This window comes from Trachypithecus francoisi, unplaced genomic scaffold (assembly GCF_009764315.1).
Source record: "Trachypithecus francoisi isolate TF-2019V2 unplaced genomic scaffold, Tfra_2.0 Lachesis_group21, whole genome shotgun sequence".
Taxonomy (NCBI): domain Eukaryota; kingdom Metazoa; phylum Chordata; class Mammalia; order Primates; family Cercopithecidae; genus Trachypithecus; species Trachypithecus francoisi.
This window is the reverse complement of record NW_022681467.1, coordinates 23,605,101-23,625,870: the sequence shown is the minus strand read 5'-3', so window position 1 is coordinate 23,625,870 and position 20,770 is coordinate 23,605,101. Positions and strand designations below refer to the sequence as shown.

General features: G+C 53.7%; 1 protein-coding gene across 10 annotated transcripts; it reads right to left on the bottom strand.

Annotated features, from left to right (window-relative positions):
* Nucleotides 1-2,991: 2,991 nt before the first annotated feature.
* LZTS3 (leucine zipper tumor suppressor family member 3) lies at nucleotides 2,992-14,866 on the bottom strand. 10 transcript variants are annotated; one of them, XM_033185836.1, is made up of 6 exons: nucleotides 14,505-14,664; nucleotides 8,312-8,524; nucleotides 7,040-7,516; nucleotides 6,127-6,720; nucleotides 5,857-5,988; nucleotides 2,992-5,520 (listed from the first exon to the last, which is right to left on the bottom strand). In XM_033185836.1, exons 3-6 carry the CDS (start codon nucleotides 7,496-7,498, stop codon nucleotides 4,822-4,824), a joined length of 1,884 nt encoding a protein of 627 aa, XP_033041727.1. In that variant the 5' UTR covers nucleotides 7,499-7,516; nucleotides 8,312-8,524; nucleotides 14,505-14,664; the 3' UTR covers nucleotides 2,992-4,821. The 10 variants fall into 10 exon arrangements, with proteins under 10 accessions (XP_033041727.1, XP_033041735.1, XP_033041730.1 ...); XM_033185844.1 differs by lacking the exon at nucleotides 8,312-8,524 and adding an exon at nucleotides 8,058-8,282 and having other exon boundaries at nucleotides 14,505-14,642; XM_033185839.1 differs by lacking the exons at nucleotides 8,312-8,524; nucleotides 14,505-14,664 and adding exons at nucleotides 8,120-8,282; nucleotides 14,790-14,866 and having other exon boundaries at nucleotides 5,857-6,720.
* Nucleotides 14,867-20,770: the final 5,904 nt, after the last annotated feature.

Genomic DNA, 20,770 nt, shown 5'->3' with positions numbered 1-20,770 from the left:
GCTACTTCCGCCTGCTGCGCGAGTAACGGATGCGGCCGAGGCTCAAAAGACTCTGTCAGCGTTTCCCAAGGACATTTTCCACTGGAGGACGTTGTTGAGGAGACAGGGGGAGTGGCTCACGCCTGTAATCCCAATACTTTGGAAGGCCAAGGCGGGTGGATCACCTGAGGTCAGGAGTTCGAGACCAGCGTGGCCAAGGTGGTGAAACTCAGTCTCTATTAAAAATACAGGCCAGGCGGCCGGGCGCGGTGGCTCAAGCCTGTAATCCCAGCACTTTGGGAGGCCGAGACGGGCAGATCGAGACCATCCTGGCTAACACAGTGAAACCCCGTCTCTACTAAAAATACAAAAAAAAAAACTAGCCGGGCGAGGTGGCGGTCGCCTGTAGTCCCAGCTACTCCGGAGGCTGAGGCAGGAGAATGGCGTAAACCCAGGAGGCGGAGCTTGCAGTGGGCTGAGATCCTGCCAATGCACTCCAGCCTGGGCGACAGAGCGAGACTCCGTCTCAAAAAATAAAAAATAAAAATACAAAAATACAAAAAAATACAAAAATTAGCCGGGTGTGGTGGCGCACGCCTATAATCCAGCCTGGAGATTTCTCCGGAAGCAGGAGAGTCGTTTGAACCCTGGAGGTGGAGGTTGCAGTGAGCCGAGATATCGCTACTGTACTCCAGCTCTGGGCCACAAAGTGAGACTCCATCTCAAAAAAAAAAGTAAGTAGCTTAGACACAGGTTCGAATCTGAGGATCACCACTCAGGGTTTTATGGCCTTGGGGAAGTCACACAAATTCATTCTTATTATATTATTATTATTATTTTCATAGAGGTGGAGGTGGCAGTGTCTTCCTATGTTGCCCAGGCTAGTCTCAAACTCCTGGGCTCATGCAGTACTCCCGCCTCAGCCTCCCAAAGTGCTGGGATTACAGGTATGAGCCATCGCACCCAGCTCACATAAATTCTCTAAGCCTGTACAGTGATAAAAACAATACATGTATTTATTTTTATTTTTATTTATTTATTTACTTATTTTTGAGACAGAGTCTTACCCCATTGCCCAGGCTGGAGTGCAATGGTGCAACCACGGCTCACTGCAGCCTCAACCTCCTGGGTTCAAGTGATCCTCCTGCCTCAGCCTCCTGAGTAGCTAAGACCACAGGCATGCACCACCACACCTGTCTAATTTTAACAATGCATCGGTCGGGCATGGTGGCTCACAGCTGTAATCCCTGGTGTTTGAGAACAGCCTGGCCAACATGGTGAAACCTTGTCTCTACTAAAAATACAAAAAACATTAGCTAGGCGTGGCAGCAGGCGCCTATAACCCCAGCTACTTGGGAGGCTAAGGCAAGAGAATCACTTGAACGCAGGAGAGGTTGCAGTGAGCTGAGATTGCACCACTGCACTCCAGCCCGGGCGACAGTGAGACTCCATCTTTAAAAAAAAAAAAATGCAGGTATAATAGAGATGTATCCGTAAAGTGTTCCCAGGAAAAGAGCTAGTGACATGATGGATAGATGAGCCTGCTGAGAGAAATAGATGTGGAGCTGGAGCTTAGGGAGGCCAGAGCCATGGAGCATGAGCCAGGGCGACTCTCCACCACCCTAAGAAGGAGGACTGGGTCCTACTGGGTACATATACTGACACACCTGTCAGTACAGGTACCTAGACAAGAAAGAGACTCTACTAAGCCTCTACCTATCAGAAAGGCCTGGCCCCAGGCTGCCATTCCTGAGGGCACTTGAGATATGCTGATCAGGGTCTTCATATCCTGTCAATGCCTTGGCTCTACCAGTCCACACCTCCTCAGGGGGGTGAAGGAGAGCTGAGAAATCATGCTCCCTCCAGGGCACTATCCTGTCGGGAAGACAAAATCAATGTAGGGAGAACACATCCCTGCAAGGAGGGGCAAGCCTGGCATCCCAGCTCCTGATCTCTGGAGACAGCACTGTTTGAATATCTGGAGCCCCCCCCAGACCGCAGACACCACTGCTTAGGGAGGGTTCTCTCACTCAGGCCATACCAGGGCAAACACTATTCATTGTTATGAGTCTGTCCTTGCCAGTAGAACCCAAAGAAAGCACAGCGCCTATCCCCAAGGAATGAACCATGTTTGTTCCCAGGCAGCCATGACAATCCTGTTTCTCTTTGTAATGCTCAATTTCCCATTCTCCCTTGAAGTGGGAGGAGCATTTGACTCATTTCTGGCCAACAGGACTTAAAGGGAAGGGTCCTGGGAGGGCTCTGGGAAAGCTTTTACTTTCATAATAAAGTGGGGCAGCCTCAATGCCTTCATGGAGCTGTGGCAGCCACTTTGTGGTAAGCAGGGAATAACATGCTAAGGATGGGACAGTGGGAGGATGAAAATCTAGGTCTCCGATGATCCAACAACCATGACACCTACCTCCAGATTTCTTGTCAGGTTGGGGAAAAATAAACCACTCTTTGAGGTCCTTTGTGTTACTTACAACAGAATGCATTCTTGATTGTGGTGCTTTGAGAGGATGACAGAGGAACTGTTGTAAAGGGAAGCCCTCTGCTGTGCAGCACGCTTGGGTCCCTTTTGCCTTTGGGGCTTCACCATTAATTGCAAACCTATTCCCAGTCTTCACTTCTATCCATTCAGCTCGCAAACATCCACCAGTTGCTGTATGGTGGCTTAGACGACCGCAGGCTGCATCTAGCTGTCCTGCATCATCTGCTTTCTGGCTAGCAGCTTAGTGTCCAGATTCTGAGCTGGAACGAGCTTGAAACCCCTTTGACACCAGTGTGAGCTGAAGAGAAAGCCCCACTGGGCAGATACGTGGCACCACAACTCTTCCCAGGCAACGTGGCAGAGCTTGGGCTTTGGGCCAACCTCCTAGCACAGCCCAGTGAGCACCTCCAGTCTCATGCCTCCTCTGGGAAATCTGTTTACTCCAGCTTTGCCTCCATCCCCCACCTGGGCCTCACCTCCCACACCTGCAAAGACACAAACAGGCCAAAGAATACGGCTCAAGAGGCTTTTTACATTTTATTTCTTTGGGAAAGGAAAACAAAAAGTCTTTCCATCACATATGGTAGAGATATATATTTATATATATTTATATATAATTTATTTTGTGGTTGGACATCCCAAAGCTGAGTCTGTTCATATTTTTTTCTATTTTTTTCTTACTAATGCCTTCTCTTCTCCCTGCCCCTGTGGCCTAGGCCCAGGTTCTAGGGCAGGTGCAGTGAGGGGTGAATGGAATGGGCAGTGGTTGCCAGGATGGCCTCCCACCCAGCTCAGAGACCTGGTGAGGACCACCCAGAACGGCTGTGCAAAGGGTCAGAGGCCACACAGAGGGGCACTCATGTTTTTGTGGGGGATGCACAGCTCATTAAACAGTCACCAGTCATGGGAGGAGGCTGGTCAGGGGCTAGGGGACTTGCTCACAGTAGTTGCCAGCTCTCTCCACCTTGCCCCCCAAAACTCAGTCTTGGGGGTGGGAGGAAGAGAGAGTGAAAAAGAGAGAAATACAAGGGCTGAGGGCCAAGCCTCCTCCAATTTTTATTGCTGGTGAATTAGAAATTTGCTTTTCTCTTCCTGTCTTGGGGAGATGGACTCTGAGAGGGCCCCAAGAGAAGTAGCTGACGTCGGCTGACCTAATCCCTCATACCAGGCCTACCCTGGGTAGATGCTGAGCCACCTTAGGGCACCAGGAACCTCTCAGGTCAGCCTTGTTCTTCAAGGGCAATCACATCCAACTCTCCCCCCGCCCCCAAAACAAGGGCCTCCGGCTCAGACTTGGGCCAGTGGAGCTGGGAAGTGGGCAGTGCACCAAAAGTCAAGCAGAATTTTCTACTGGAAGAAAAGGTGAGACTTTGGGGAAGAGGCTGCCTAGGAAGATGATGTGCTGAGCATGAAAGCAGAAAGAGGCTGGGGGAATAGAGTGCGGGAAGACATCGCAGACACTCATCTGACCTCAGAAACTGGGTGAGGAGAGTGCCTGAGAGGCAGGTAGTACTTAATAGCTGTATTAGAGCCGGACAGTGGCCCTGGGTGTGGGGTCAGCCAAGCAGATAGGGCTGTTGCCCTGCGGGATCCTGGCCAGAAGGGCGAAGGTAGAGCCGAGAAGCCATCAGGCAACCCTTTCCAAGAACAGGAGGACAGATCTTCCCTGCGTGCCGGACTTCCAGCCCCAGTCCTCCCCTCCCACAACACACACACAGGGACACACACTCACGACCAGGCCAGGTTCTGAGGCCTGAGCCCAAGAGATCTTGGGGGGAGGGGCTGGGCAGGTAGCCCTCTCAACCAAAAGCAGGCCATCTGCTCCCACTTGTCCTGCCAATCTGCCCAGGGAGAGAGAGCACTGTAGGAGGGAGAGAGGTCTGGAGCCCAGGGTCTGTCAGTCTCAGCAAACCCCGTGCAGGCCCCCTCAGGTTCCATGGCCTAGGAGGTGAGCACAGAGAGCATCACTGGACACAGAGTGGCCAACAGTAGCAGCCCTGACCCCCAGAAGGACTGGGGCACCTTATGGCACTGCAGGCCTGCTGCCTCCATCTCCAACAAGGGGGTGCCAAGAAAGGGAGCATGACTCCCCCACCACCTAGGATTGCCCCTGCTCATCCTGCCCTCCCCCTATTCCCTCCTTTTAGGAGGGTCCAAGTGGGCTGCCACGGGGGCAGTCTGGAGCTGGAAGGGCAGGTGGGGAGGGAGGAACCTGGTCACAGCTGCTTAGAGAACCTCTTTGGTCTGGGGATACGGGGTCTATGGGGAAGAGAGATGGAGGGTAGGGGACACTGGGGACTCTGGCCTTTTGACAGGACATTTGTCAAAAGGCCGAGTGCCCAGGTCGATCAGATTTCTGTGGACTCAATGCGCTCGAGGCGGGAGGGGGTCCAGGCCTTCTTCTCCTCGCCATGCTGGGGAGTGGGCGTGCTTGCACCCCCTGCAGCCCCACGCTCCCGCAGTCGGCGCTCCAGCTGCTGGTTGCGCTGGTACATCTCCACGTAGCTCAGCTGCAGCTGCTTCTGGTACTCGATCACCTTCTCCTTCTCCTCCAGCCACACGCGGCGCTCCTCGGCGAAGCTGGCACCCTGGCGCTCCCGGGCCCGCCGCTCAGCCGCCAGCTCGGCCTGCAGCCGCCCCACCTCCCGCCGCAGGGCCCGCGTCCCGCTCTCCCCACCAGCCTCCGCCTCCCCGTCCACGGAAACCAAGGAGGCGGCAGCAGCCACCCCGGCCTGACGGCGCATCTTAGCCTCGTCGCTCTCGCAGGTGGCCAAAGCATCCTGTGGCTCGGCCGGGTCCACGGGGGTCAGCGCCGGCTTGAGGCAGGCAGCAGGCAGCTCGCCCTCGCCCAGCTCCAGGCTGGCCTGCTTGCTGCTGAAGGAGTCCCGCAGGCTGAGCAGCTGCTCCTCCTTCTCCCGAAGCGAGGCCCGGCCTTCCCGCAGCTGTGAGCGCAGTCCCACGATCTCACTCAACTTCTGCGACACATCCGCCTGCGAGTCCTTCAGCTGCTGCTTCAGGAGGGAGATCTCACCAGCCTTCTGGCACACCTGGGCAGGAACAGGTGAGAGGAGAAGCCAGGTAAAGGCAGAGCTCTACTCACCCCAACCCAGCTACCAGATCTGGAGCCGGGTCACCAAGCTCCCCGGGGCTGCTGGCTCAGCTCCTCATCAGCCCAGGCACCCGGTTACCTGCCTGGACTCGAGATGGACGTGTCTCACCCAGGGGATGGCCTCCGGTCCTTACAGGCACTGCCAGTTGATTTTGTCCCCCCTGCTCCTTTCACCACCCCCCACCCCATTATGATAGTGAGCGGCAACTGCTCTGGGGTTTCCCAGAGGGACAGAAGGGAGGCAGAGGGGGAGGCCTAGATCTCCAGCCCGCACCTCCCACTTAGTTTCCTCCATCCGGGGCAGGAAGTCGGCCTGCTCCTTCTGGCAGGCGGCCACCTTGTCCTCCAGCTCTTCCCGCTGCCGCATCAGCCGGGCTGCCTCCTCCTGCAGCTGCTTCTTGTCCTGCTGCAGACGCAGCACCTGCAGCTGTAGGCCCTGCTGGGCACGCTGGGCACGGCGGGCCACCTGCTGTAGCTTCCCACTGCAGCCCTGCCGCAGCTCAGCCAGCTCCCGCTCCCACGCCTTCTGACGCTCCTCCAGTACCTGGGCCACAGCCGCCTCGCTCTGCTCCAGGCTGCGCCGCAGAGCTGCCACCTCCTGCTCCTTCTCCCACAGGCGCTCCTCCAGCTCCTGGATGAGTGCACTGGGCGAGGGCGGTGAGCAGGCCGTGAAAGGCAGGCCTCCACCTCCACCCTCCCCAGAGCCCAGGTGGCCTGGCCGCCCCATGGATGACGATGACCCACTCTTGCTGGAGGCCCGTCCACTATCAGAGGTCCCCAGGTCCTGGTAGCCCGACCCCCCACCGCTGCTGCCGCCACTACCACTACCATAGCTGGCAGTGCCAATGCGGTTAATGTGGCTGGTGGAGGCACTGAGGGGCGCCAGGTGCTGGCTGTAGCTGGAGCTGTAGGTGGGCAGGCTCGTGAGGGAGTTCCGGCCTGAGTCTGAGAGGCCACTCCCACTCCCGCCTGCTGGAGTCATGGTCCGGGACTTTTCCAGTCCGCCTTTGAGGCCACCAGGGCCCTGTCGTCCCTCAGGAGTCCCATTGGTCTGCGGGGGGCACAAATTCTGCATGGAGTGGAAATTCTTGGGTACCACAGGCTTGAAGGCCGATGGCCGAACTAGTGGTTCTGAGCACTGTAGGAAAGGCAGGGAGGGACTGGGCATCAGGATGAGGCCTTGGGCTTGGCCCAGGCTCTTCCCTCTGGCCCAGACTTGTCCAGCCCCACCTCCCACCCCTACTGGATCTCCATCCTGAGGTCCCCCATCTGGGGTTCTACCTCATGGCTCCCCAGCGCCAGATCTCTGTCCTTGATCCACCCGCTAGACTTGGCCCCAGGTCCCCAGTCCATGACTCCCCAGCCCAGCCTCCATCCTGCCCCTACAACCCAACCTCCAAGAAGGCCCACTTTGCCTTCCTCTCTGGGTTGCCTCCCACCCCCAGAAAAAGGCTGACCTGGTCTAGCTTGCCAGAGGTGGCCAGGAGCTTGGGTGGGTGGCTGGGCTCACGATATTGTGGTGGCGCTTTGTCACTGCCACCACTGCTGCTGCTGCCACCGCTACTGCCAACCACGTTGCCACAGACATCGGTGTGGTCACTGCCCCGCAGATCACCATTGAGGTAGAGGGAGTTGGCGAGACCCTTGTCCTCTGAGGGGTAGCGGCCTGGCCTCTCCCTGCTGGCCCCACTGCCACTGCCTCGAGTGCCAGGGAAACTGCCCTGGCTGCCCCCACCCCCTGTGCGGGTACCCACGTTCTTCATGGCAAATTCCTGGGCATGGGCCACCCCACTGCCCACGCTACCCATGGCCAGGCGGGGGTCCGGGGGTCCAAGCTCGGAGGGCCGTGGGGCAAAGGCCAGGAGAGGATCCCGCCCTGGGTCAGCGCGCACAGGCAGTGTCTCCAGCTTCGCCATGACTAAGCCAGGGGGGCACTGTGGGCACAGGTAGGAAGGCAGAAATAGGTAAGACCCTACTCCTACTCCCACCACCCCAGCCAAGTCAACCCAGCACCACTCTGCCCCTCAGTGTCCCCTTCCCTACAATGGGTACAAAAAGTCCTCAGGCATCCAAGGTGAAGGAATAGGGCTGGGATAAAAGAGAGAACTTGGGAATGGGGGTTGCCTGTTGCCCACCTGATAAAGCCCAACCCCCAGGGCTCCGTGCACCTAGCCCCCAGCGTTGCTCAGCTCAGCTCAGCATTCCATTCCTAAAATTCTGCGTTAGCCCCACCTCCGCCATGAGCTTCCCAGGCTCAGTGACCCTCTCAACTTTTTGCTGCAACCCCAGAATTTTGGGGTTCTTTATCCTGGGTCTGGGATCCTAATATCCGAACCTCACGGGCTGGGTAAATGGGGTTGGAAGGGGAGAGCAGTACCTGAATCCAACAGGGAACCAACCTCAGAAGTTAGGGGAGGGAGAGAAATACACTCCTATCCAAAAATTGAGGGTGGGGGTCCTTCCCAGCCCCCTAACCTAAGGTGTTGCAGTCAGAACAGAAGTGGAAGCTCACTACCAGCGCAGGCTTCTCTCCTTGCCTTTCCAAAGGGTTGAGGGGCTGACGGGTCCTCAAGCCTGGGACCCTCCGAGGCCCGGTCTGCAGGGGCCATGTGCCTCACTCTCGCAGTCGGGGCTCGGCCCGAACCAGCTGCGCGGCTTTGGAGGGGCCGACTGAGCCATTCCGGACTGCAGTTTTCTCCTCTGCGAAATGGGAGGAATGAAGGACCTACCTTGCGGGGCTGCCGCGTGCCAGGCGCCCCGAGGCGGCGAGCGCCTGAGTAAACGGGAGTCTTGGGGAGGGTGGGTAGGCTGCGTGCATCTGGGTCGCGGGTGGGCGCCGCCAAGGGCACGCCCTGTCCCCCGCGGACGGACGGGGGCCGCGGCTGCAGTAGGTGGCAGGCCTGCCCGCCCCAAGGTCTTCCCAGCTCCGCCGCACCGGGTCCCTGGGAAGACAGGGCCCCCTCCCCGGGATCAGTCCTCTGCAGAGGTCCCAGGGCTGGCTGAGGCCAGGGCAGGGGACGCAGTGGCGCCAGCTGCTGGCGCTGACGGAGCCTCCCTCCGGGCCTGCGTTTCCCACAGGTGGGCGGGGGGAGGGGAGGGGCCGCGCACCCTGCAGCGCCCCCAAGGATCCTGCGCTTGCCGAACCCCGCTGAGAATTCACTGCCACCAGGAAGACTTCCTGGATTACTCCCCTCTCCCGCTCCCTGTGGACCTTGACCCTGTTCAGCTTACCGTGAAGCCCTCTGAGCCCTTCTGTGGGTGCGCGTCCCCCTCCCCCAAGGCCGGCCCACAGGCACAGGGGGAGCCAGGCCTCGGGTTACCTGTGCTCTGGGAGGCCCTGCTTCCTCGTTCCTTTGTCTCAAGTTCGCACCTGGGAACACCTGCCCCAGAGATCTGCATAATGCAGCCGGGCAGGAGCACCAGGCAATGTCTGCCTCGGGTTAGACCCTCAAATAAGTGTTTGGGAAATGGAAGGGAGTGCCCTTCAGGCCTTTTCCCACTACACCCTGCATAAACCAGGCAGGGAGCCCTCCTTCCCTATCAAGTTAAGGGGTCCACGTGGCACCCTATGGCCCCACAGACCATCTTCTACCCAGATGCCCAGCTCTAATGCTGTGTCCTTGGCCCAGACAAAGGGAACCTGACAAAACTGTTGTCCTTCAGGAGTCTTCTGGCCCCCACACCAGGAATGAGAGCTCTAGGTTGTTGAAAAGTTCACTACCAAGCCTGTCCACTGTCTTTGTAGAATTCCATACTCAGCATCTGTCCCCACAGGTGTGGAGAAGAGCACTTTGCCACCCTACTCCCTTGGACCTGTCTGTCCCCATAAGCAAGGGCCAGGACTAGGATGAGGACAGAGAGCCAAATGAAGGGTGCAATCAACAAGTGCACAACCCTGAGAGTGATAGCCTCCTTCCCTTTGTGCCTTGGGTCCCTCTCTGGCCTCACTCTAGTCCCTGCTCTGCCTCTACTCCCCAGCATATTCCAGCCTGCTATGCCTCAGCCCCACAAACCCCTCCTACCTTAAGCATGGCCCCCTTCCCTTGCCATATCTGGGTGCAATGTGGGGAGCAGCTGAGGACTGAGAGGATGAAGGCTGAAAGTCCTGAGGCTTGGAACCAGTAGGAAGGCCTGGGCAGGGTTTGGGAGAGAACTGGCAAAATTTCATACAGATGAGGTCAGGCGGTGGGGACAAGGGAGAACTCTGGACTGGGCACCAGGGTGGGTGTGACACTCTTAACATGATAGGGCGAGACTACTTGGGGAAAATAGTTGCTTTGGGAAATACCAGAGAAAGATACCTCTCAAGCAGTAAATGGAGGCCAGGCAAGGTGGCTCATGCCTGTAATCCCAGCACTTTGGGAAGCCAAGGTGGGCAGATTACTTGAGGCCAAGTTCAAGACCAGCCTGGCCAACTTGGTGGATCCCCATCTCTACTAAAAATAGAAAAATTGGCCGGGCGTGGTGGCTCAAGCCTGTAATCCCAGCACTTTGGGAGGCTGAGATGGGCGGATCACAAGGTCAGGAGATCGAGACCATCCTGGCTAGCACGGTGAAACCCCGTCTCTACTAAAAATACAAAAAAACTAGCCGGGCGAGGTGGCGGGCGCCTGTAGTCCCAGCTACTTGGAGGCTGAGGCAGGAGAATGACGTGAACCCGGGAGGCGGAGCTTGCAGTGAGCTGAGATCCGGCCACTGCACTCCAGCCTGGGCGACAGAGTGAGACTCCGACTCAAAAAAAAAAAAAAAAGAAAAGAAAAATTAGCTGGGCGTGGTGTGCATTCCTGTAATCCTAGTTACTTGGGAGGCTGAGGCACGAGAATCCCTTGAACCCAGGAGGCAGAGGTTGCAGTGAGCTGTGATTACACCACTGCACTCCTGCCTGGGTGACAGAGCAAGACTTTGTCTTAAAAAAAAAAAAAAAAAAAAAGCACTAGATGGAGAGAAATTGACATCATCAGTTTTCAAGGGTGCTGAGGGTGGGGGTCAGCACTGGGCCAGGGAGCAAAGCCCCAGAAGTCTGGGAGGCACTCTGGGAGCAGGAAGAAGGCCAGGAGAAGGTGGTCCCTGAAGGCCAAGATTGAGGGGATTCAAGAATATGGGGACGGTTTCCAGTGTCAAAAATAACAGGACCAGGTAACATTGGGGTTGGAGAGTGTGCTGCAGATTTAGGAGCTGGTCTGAAGACATCACCAATGCCTATGTCAGAATGGTTTCAGAAAAGTGGTACAAGTGCCGGATGCAGTGGCTCACGCTTGTAATCTCAGCACTTTGGGAGGCCAAGGCGGGCAAATCACTTGAGGTCAGGAGTTCGAGACCAGCCTGGCCAACGTGGTGAAACCCCGTCTCTACTAAAAATACAAAAATTTAGCTGGGCATGGTGGTGCACGCCTGCAATCCTGGCTACTCAGGAGGTTGAGGTGCGAGAATCACTGGAACCCGGGAGGCAGAAGTTGCAGTGAGCCGAGATCATGCCACTGCACTCCAGCCTGGGAGACAAAGTGAGACTATGTCAAAAAAAAAAAAAAAAAAAATAGGCTGGGGTGGTGGCTCACGCTTGTAATCCTAGCACTTAGGGAGGCCCAAGACAGGTGAATCCCCTAAGGTCAGGAGTTCGAGACCAGCCTGACCAACAGGGCAAAACCCTGTCTCTACTAAGAATACAAAAAAATTAGCTGGGTGTGGTGGCACATGCCTGTAATCTCAGCTACTCAGGAGGCTGAGGTGGGAGAATCGCTTGAACCCAGGATTTGGAGGTTGCAGTGAGCCAAGATCGCGCCACTGCACTCCAGCATAGGTGACAGAGCAAGACTCCCTCTCAAACAAACAAAACAGAACAAAAACGTGGTACAAAACAAAGGCAGTCTACAAGGTTAGAGGAGTGCAGAGAAAGATATGGCAGAGTTCCTGCTAAAAGAGAAGGCAGTCAGGCCGGGCGCGGTGGCTCACTCCTGTAATCCCAGCACTTTGGGAGGCCGAGGCGGGCGGATCATGAGGTCAGGATATCAAGACCATCCTGGCGAACACAGTGAAACCCCGTCTCTACTAAAAATACAAAAAAAAGGCTGGGCGCGGTGGCTCAAGCCTGTAATCCCAGCACTTTGGGAGGCCGAGACTGGTGGATCACGAGGTCAGGAGATCGAGACCATCCTGGCTAACACCGTGAAACCCCGTCTCTACTAAAAAATAGAAAAAACTAGCCAGGTGACGTGGTGGGCGCCTGTAGTCCCAGCTACTCGGGAGGCTGAGGCAGGAGAATGGCGTAAACCCGGGAGGCGGAGCTTGCAGTGAGCTGAGATCCAGCCACTGCACTTCAGCCTGGGTGACAGAGCGAGACTCCATCTCAAAATAAAAAAATAAAAAAAATTAGCCAGACGCCGTGGCGGGCACCTGTAGTCCCAGCTACTGGGGAGGCTGAGGCAGGAGAATGGCGTGAACCCGGGAGGCGGAGCTTGCAGTGAGCCGAGATCGGGCCACTGCACTCCAGCCTGGGCGACAGAGCAAGATTCCGTCTCAAAAAAAAACAAACAAAAAAAAGAAGGCAGTCATTTAAGAAGGTTTGAGATTCAAGGGCTTTTTTAATTTTAAAATTAACCATGGTAGAAACCTGAGTGTTAATATGCTGAGGGAAGGCGCCAATAGTGGGATGAAAGATCTAGGCAAGGGGAAAGCAAGGTGGCTGCACCAGAGACCTGGATCTGGGCAGGAATAAACCTCAACAGTGATCATGTTGATCTTGAGTGACAGGGTATAATGTTTGGGAAGGTGCTTTGTAAACTATAAGGGGCAATACAAACATGTAGTACTACCTTCCCTGAGATCCGGGAAAGGCTAACCTGAGCATAGGTTGGGGCTGGTCATATGCCACTCTGCCCTACTGTTTCTCTAGAGTGTGTGTAGTCCCCAGCAAGTCTCAGATGCCTTGAGTCCTGGATGGAAACAAGGTCCCAGGACCATTGTCCTGAGCCTCCTTTCTCTATGCTCTACCTGGGGAATGCTTGACTATCAACCCATAGAAGATCTCTCTGGAGCCTCACTCTCTAAAGAGCTTCTTGTCATAATTTTAACCTGTCATGGTTAACCCCTTGCAAACATGCCCTGCCCCTTGTCTCTCCCAAGCTTTGGCTGCTGCAGCTTCTTTCCACAAAATCCCAGTAGGGCACTGGCAGGACAAGGAAGGGGATGTTTCCCTGATAAGCAGGAACTGAACCAAGAGGAAAGGTCCTGAACTGGCCCAGGTAACTGAGCATGATCTGCAAAGGCAGCCTCCTGGCATCAGTGCACCACCCTGGGATGACAGCCTGTTGCCCGACTGCCTCGATCTCTGTCACCTCAGCCCTCAGTGCCTGGGGCATTATACACAGTATTAGCGTCATGAAGGTGCCAAACGGACTCTACCTAAGAGTTATATGTATAGGTACCTCCAACCCACACCCCCAACCTGTGTCTCTCCCAAAGCTAGGAACACCTGGGGTCTCAGAGGCCCCAACCCCAGACCATTCTATCTCCTAAAAATCTCTAGCCAGCCCCTCCATCCAGCACCCCTGCTGGGGGCTCCTCAATGGACTTTCTTCTTCTGCACACCCTCCCCCAGCAGCTGCCAGGGAACTCCTTCTAAAGGGCAAAGCTGATCTTGCCCCTGCTCTGTCCAAATCCTTCCACAAGCAGGATCAAGTGCAGTAGACAGAGTTCTGGCAGCATCAGCTCCAAGTGTAAATCCCAGCTGGACTGATTAGCGGTGCAACCTCATGCAGGTAATTTCACCTCGGGTTCTCACACTTACACTTACCTTGCAGGCATTTTAAGAAGTAAATGTATAATGGGTGAAACGCCTGGTATTCCTCTTGGTCCCCAGAACCAGAGTAGAGCTTGCAGCAGGGTCCCCAAGGCCTCTCCTGATGCCCCTCCTCTATCTCCCCTGACCTGAGCCCCTCTCTACTTCACACACAAGCTCTTGCCAGCTCTCTGTGACCATCCTACATGCTTCTAGACCAGTCCAAAGGCTGGCCTCAGGACAGCATCCCTGATCTCTATCCCCCAGAGGGGGCATCTTGGAGCACTTGGCTCAGGTCACTCCAGGGAGATTTCACTCTGAGGCCTCCCCAGGTCTGGCCTGTAGGTTTCCCAGGGGCACAGATGGCAGAGTCCTGGGGATCTCTGGGCCCTGCACCAAAGAAATGCAGGGCAAATGCCTGTGGGAATGCTAGTTATGGGCAATGCAAAGAGGCAGTGAATCCGGGCAGGGGGAGCAGAAGGGGTTTCCAGGAAGCAGGACGGAGGGAGGAAAGGGATCTGGGGGAACTGCAGGGCTTTTGGGATGCAGAGATATCCAGAACCTCTTGGTTGGGATGAGTAAGGGGAGATCCATCTTCCCTTGGTGGCCTAAGCACTGGCGGCGGAATGGGCCCAACACCTAGCTACTGGCTCTGATGAAGCCGGTGTTTCAGGACTGAGGGGGCCGAGAGCGCCCCCTCCATCCCGAGCACACACACGCGCGCACACACACGAGCTTCTGCTGGGGGTGGGGGGGGGTCGCCATTCACCAGCAGCCCATGGCCCGCAGAGCTAACTGATAGAGACCCCAGCCACAGGCCACGGGACCTAGGAGTCCCTGCGATGGGGGAAATCCCGCCCGCACCTCCCCAGGCTCCCCACCAACGCGTGTGGCCCCGGGGGGCGGGGCGCAGAGGGAAGAGGTGACATAATCCGAGCCGCACCCCCTCTGGCCGCCACCTCCTCCCAGGCCCGGCGAAGCATCCATGACATCATCCGTCTCCTCTCCGCTCCCCTCCCCATTGGGACCCCAGCAGCGGGACGCGCCCCCTACCCAGTCCGGGTCAGGTCTGACATGCCGCGCAGTGCAGCAGGCACGGCGGCAGGTCGGAGCCGGGAGGGATGCCACGATGGGCCTGCCTCACTTACTCGCTGCCTCAGGGTCCGGCGCGGGGTCTCCGACACGGGCGCCACCGGCCCGGCTCGCTGGCGCAGCCCAAAGCACGCCCGGCGGGGCGCGCGGCGCGGGCCCGGCTCGGCTCCGCGCCCCTCCTGCTCCCCGCCCGAGCCCCGCCCACCAGCGGCTGCGGCAAACGCGAGCCCGCCCTCCGGCCACGCCCCCCAGGACAGCCAATGCCCGGGCTGGGGCGGGGCGAGGCGCCTTAACCCCTTCGTCGCTGCGCCCCGCCCGCGCGTGGGACCCCTCCGCCTCACCCTCTCTAGGGCGCAGCAAGACAGCCACGATCCCCTCTGGTCATCGCTCGTTAACCCCCAGGCCCTTGGGCTTGGGCTCAGGCCCAGTCGTTCCTCCGAAACAAATCCAATGGAACCGCGCCCTCCCTGAATCCCACGTCTAAGAAGAGCGGGAGGAGCTCCTCTTGCTTGGGTGAAGGGGCTCCCGACTCCGAGCCCCGAGCCCCGTTCCTCTCCCGCGCCAGCTCTTCGGGAAGCGGCCTCCCAGCGGACGCCTTTAGACCTTGCAAGTCCGCTAGGTGGGATCGGGACGAATCGTCGCGGGTGGATCCACCCGGCCGAGAAACGACCCGCCCGGGCGCGAGGACCACGGGCTGTCGTGCGGGAGGCGTCGAAGGGCAGTAAACTCCGTTCGTGATCAAACGGAGACTATTTTAAACTTGCTGCTCACACTGGATCACCGTCTGGAAGGTGCGACGGGGAAAAAATGCACATTACACCCCAGCAGGATTGAACGCTTTCACCCTGTCCCGCGCCTGGCGTAACGCGTGGCCCCAGACCACACGCTGCAATCCGGGGTGAGAGGGAGTGAGGTGCGGACTTCGTCCCGGACCTAGAGCACCGGCCTCGTCCGCGCGGGCAGCCTTCACTGTGAGGAGTGCTCACTCAGCCTAGGGCGGCCCGGGAGGACTGCCGGGAGGAGGAAGTCGGCCTTGAATTGAGGCCTCAGCCTTGAATAGGGTGGGGAAGCAAGCCTGGCCGAGAGTTTAGCACTAGCAAAGGCCTGGAGTCACCAGGGTCTGTCCTAAGAACTGCAGTCTCTACGGTGGCTGGGATTTAACGCATTACGTCTCTGCTGTTTATAGGTGTCGTGTTTGGTCTTATGACTTCGTATTCTATAGTTTTTATTTATTCCTGTTTTCTGAATTTTCCCACATTTGCTTTTATTTTCTTTTTTTTTTTTTTTTTTGTTGAGACGGAGTCTTGCTCTGTCGCCCAGGCTGGAGTGCAGTGGCCGGATCTCAGCTCACTGCAAGCTCCGCCTCCCGGGTTTACGCCATTCTCCTGCCTCAGCCTCCCGAGTAGCTGGGACTACAGGCGCCCGCCACCTCGCCGGGCTAGTTTTTTGTATTTTTAGTAGAGACGGGGTTTCACTGTGTTCGCCAGGATGGTCTCGATCTGCTGACCTCGTGATCCGCCCGTCTCGGCCTCCCAAAGTGCTGGGATTACAGGCTTGAGCCACCGCGCCCGGCCTGCTTTTATTTTCTATCGTGATTTTCAAGGCAGAAAGTGTTTTTAATTATTCTCGCGACTGCCTTTAAATTTATCAAATGAAAATAGTTTACATTTCACAAATTAGTAAAGTCAGTGACAAATAATTCGTTTTTATATTCCCCTTTATGTCATAAGAAATGTAATGTGCTTTTCTGCCTCCTACCTGTCGCCCTCACTACTTACATTTGTCCACTTAATCAGGACAACAGACCTAGCTTTTGTTTACACTTTTTTTTTTAAGCCACATTCTTTTTCAATCCTTGTTTTTGGCTTTTGCCAACTCTGTTTAATTGGTTTCAATGTTACTGCCGGTTTTTTGTATTCTAATTTTTCTATTCCTCATTTGGACCCATCTCTCACATGACTGGCGATTTCAGGGGGGACTCTGGAATGTTGTATTTCCTAAGCCTTTGCCCTAGGTGAGAATGCCTTTACAGTAATTTCCTGTTTATAGCATTCTTGAGTCTCAAGCTTTCCCCCTCAAAACTCTTGTCTTTATTTCATTGTCTTCTGGCACTGAAAATGCAAAGTTGGGTTTGTCTGTTTAAGGTCAGCAGTTTGCTTGGTGCTTGCAAGGGTTTTTCTTTACCCTCAGAAGTCAAACATTTTGCCAGTATAAATCAATATGGGCCTTATCTATTAATTTTCCAGAAACAAAAGAGGTCTTCTTTGCAGCTTAGAAAAGTTTTCTTCCTGTCCATTCTGTGAAAAGATTTGGGTTTTTTCTTTCCTCTCCTCTAAAATTATCATATTGGATCACCAATGTCAAATAAATCTGTTTTCTCTGCACCCTGGGAGACTATATCAAGTTTTTCTTCACCATTATGGATTTAATTTTCTTCAGAGTTAACAGTATTGTTTATTTTCTCCAATAAGACATTTGATTCTGCTTGTTTGATTTTATTTTCTTTCAGCCAACTTCCATTCCACCTCTGTCTTGATCTCAACTTAATCTCTTTATAGTCTCCATTCCTATTTCATAGAGTAATATGGTTTTGCATCTTTAAAAGAATACCAGGAAAATAAGAGAATACTATCTATATCTGACTCTGGTCCAATGCATATGAAAACTTTTCTTTTTTTGAGACAGAGTCTCACTTAAAATTTACACAAACTCTAGCATAGTGTGTAACTGTTCAATGAATAACTAATGCAATCCCCTTCCTTTCTTTCAGAGCAACTATGAACGAGACTTTTTTTTTTTTTTCTGAAACGGAGTCTCCCTCTGGAATGCAAGGGCGCAATTTCGGCCCACTGCAACCTTCACCTCCGAGGTTCAAGCGATTCTCCTTCCTCAGCCTCCTGAGTAGCTGGGATTATAGGCATGTGCCACCACCATGCCCAGCTAATTTTTGTATTTTCAGTAGAGGGTTTAGTAGAGTATTTTTAGTAGAGGGTTTCACCATGTTGGTCAGGCTGGTCTCGAACGCCTGACCTTGAGATCTGCCCGCCTGGGCCTCCCAAAGTGCTGAGATTAGACTATTTGTATCTGGGTTCATCGGCTGAGCGAACCAATCAATACTTGTTTTGTTTTGTTGCTTAAGATGATTTGTCACTTGCTGATTAATGATCACACAAGTTTGTTTGTTTTTTGAGACAGTCTTGCTCTGTCACCCAGGCTGGAGTGCAGTGGCATGATCTTGGCTCCCTGCAACCTCCACCTCCCGGTTTAAGTGCTTCTCGTGCCTCAGTCTCAGTAGCTGGGATTACAGGCGTGCACCACTACGCCCAGCTAATTTTTTGTATTTTTAGTACAGAGAGGGTTTTGCCATTTTGGCCAGGCTGGTCTCCAATTCCTGGCCTCAAGTGATCCACCCACCTCCACCTTCCAAAGTGCTGGGATTACAGGCCTGAGCCACTGTGCCCAGCCCTGAAAACCTTGATAAAGTGGATCATTTTCTGGGAAATAAAATTACAAGAATAAAAAAGATGTTAAAAACATCATCCAAGAAATATGTCCAAAAAAGGTTCTGGTGGCCGGCATGGTTGCTTACGCCTATAATCTCCACACCGTAGGAGGCCAAGGCAGGAGGATGGCTGGAGCCTAGGAGTTCAAGACCAGCTTGGACAACATAGGGAGACCCTGTTTCTACAAAACAATTTAAAAATTGGGCTGGGCACGGTGGCTTACTCCTGTAATCCCAGCACTTTGGGAGGCCAAGGCGGGTGGATCACCTGAAGTCAGGAGTTTGAGACCAGCCTGGCCAACGTTAGTGAAGCCCCATCTTTACCAAAAAATACAAACATTAGCCAGGTGTGGTGGTGAATGCTTGTAGTGCTAGCTACTCGGGAAGCTAAGGCAAGAGAATCGCTTGAACCCAGGAGGTGGAAGTTGCAGTGAGCTGAGATCGCGCCGTTGCACTCCAGCCTAGGCGAGAGTGAGACCCTGTCTCAAAAAAAAAAAAAAAAAAAAAAAAAATTAGAAAATTAGCAAGGCACAGTGGCGCACACCTGTGGTCTCAGCTACTCAGCAGGCTAAGGTTGGATAATGGCTTGCGCCTGGGATGTTGAGGCTACAAGTGGGCCATGATGGTGCTGCACTCTAGTCTGGGCAACAGAGCAAGACCTTATGTCAAAAAAATAAAATAAAATTTTAAAAAGGCTCTGGCCTCAGACAGTTTAATGGAAGAAATCTCTCAAACTCATTGAATAGATAATTTTCACCCTATAATCTGTATCAGAACCCAGAAAAGATAGAATGCTGTCTATTTGATTTTATGAAGCCACAATTCCCCTTATACCAATTCCTAATAATAGCATAGGAAGAAAGGAAAACTGAAAACCATACTCATCAGTTCATCAGTTCTGGGGGGAAAAATCCTACATATAATTCAAGAAAATAAAATTGTAGATTATTCTATATGAAATTAATAAGCCATGAGTTTGTCAAATGAGAAAAAGAAACAATTATCATAATAGATGCCCAAAAAATCAGTCAAAAATGAGTACCCAAAAAGAACCCTCCCAATTAACCAGGAACAGTTGAAATGAAGAATTATGTATTACCGGCCAGCCACAATGGCTCACGCCTTAATCCCAGCACTTTGGGAGGCTGAGGTGGGCAGATCACCTGAAGTCAGGAGTTTGAGACCAGCCTGGCCAACATGGTGAAGCCCCATGATGACAGTGAACAGTCATCATGCCACTGCACACTGCAGCCTGGGCTACAGAGTGAGTTGCCATCTCAAAAAAAAAAAAAAAAGCTATGTGAGTTCCTGTTTCCCTACAGCCTCACCAGCATGGGATATCATCAGTCTTTTGAATGTTTGTTTTAATCACGTCCTCTTTGCCCCATAGCTGAGGGAGGGGTTCCCACTCTCATGTGATGGCAGTAACCAAACACAACACCTGACACTGGACAGTTGAGATTTACCGCAGTTCATTAGTTACATACTCAACGGGAAAGAGCACCACAAGCCACGCAGGGCCACACAGGAGGTGCACTCAGGAATGGAGTGAACAACCAGGGGTTGTGGAGGGCAGGCTTTGTAGTGATAAGAGAGTGAGGTGCTTCCTGGTTCCTGTATGGGAGGTAACTGGCTTGTTTGAATAATTCTACAGACTGGCAGGGAACTGAAGCCTACTACTAAGAGATAAGCAGGAACTGCTCCTGGTTCATTTGATGAAAGGATTGGCTAGGGGACCTTACCCACAGAACACAGCAGGAGGGCAGCTTACAGCTAGACCATTTGAGGCCCTCTTGATTTTACCAGAAGTGAAGTCAATAATTCTTTTTATTTTTTTAATATTTATTTATTTATTTATTTTGAGACGGAGTCTCGCTCTGTCGCCCAGGCTGGAGTGCAGTGGTCGGATCTCAGCTCACTGCAAGCTCTGCCTCCCGGGTTTACGCCATTCTCCTGCCTCAGCCTCCCGAGTAGCTGGGACTATAGGCGCCCGCCACCTCGCCCGGCTAGTTTTTTTTGTATTTTTTTAGTAGAGACGGGGTTTCACCGTGTTAGCCAGGATGGTCTCGATCTCCTGACCTTGTGATCCGCCCATCTCGGCCTCCCAAAGTGCTGGGATTACAGGCTTGAGCCAATGCGTCCGGCCTTATTTATTTATTTTTGAGACAGAGTCTCACTCTTGTTGCCAGGCTGGAGTGCAGTGGCACCATCTTGTCTCACTGCAACCTTCGCCTCCTGGGTTCAAGTGATTCTCCTGCCTCAGCCTCCCGAGTAGCTGGGACTACAGGCGTTTACCAGCATGTCCAGCTAATTTTTGTTTTTTTTTGTAGAGACAAGTTTTTGCCATGTTTTCCAGGGTGGTCTCAAACTCCTGAGCTCAAGTGATCCACCTGCCTTGCCTCCCAAAGTGCTGAGATTACAGGTGTGAGCCACTGCACCTAGCCTCACATAGCATTTTTGAGGGTATAAATTGGTACAGCCTTTTGGCAGGACAATTGGATAGTATATACAAATATGAAATGTGTACACCCTTGGACCCAGCAATCTCATTTCTTGGGAAGAGATAACATCACTAATAATATGTCATACGTCTGAAGACAGTAACTAATGTACTGATTGTAAAAGTAAAAAAAAAACACCTTGTAAATACATCAATCTATTAATAGAAGATTGATTAAATATATTACAAGGCATCCAATGCAATGTAACAATAGACAGCTATTAATATTTAAAAGAAGGACATGAATGCCTATGTGTTGACACAGAAAGATGACCACAGTAAGTGAAAAAAGCTGCGGCATAATCATATGTATACCTATC

What these genes read in the sequence shown, in the direction of transcription:
- LZTS3 (XM_033185839.1), bottom strand. Translation starts at nt 8,191, where the DNA reads ATGGCCCCTGCAGACCGGGCCTCGGAGGGTCCCAGGCTTGAGGACCCG. An exon ending in CCTCTGGCAAGCTAGACCAG is followed by an intron (nt 6,721 to 7,039) that starts GTCAGCCTTTTT and finishes CCTTTCCTACAG; the next exon opens with TGCTCAGAACCACTAGTTCG. An exon ending in TGGAGGAAACTAAGTGGGAG is followed by an intron (nt 5,521 to 5,856) that starts GTGCGGGCTGGA and finishes GTTCCTGCCCAG; the next exon opens with GTGTGCCAGAAGGCTGGTGA.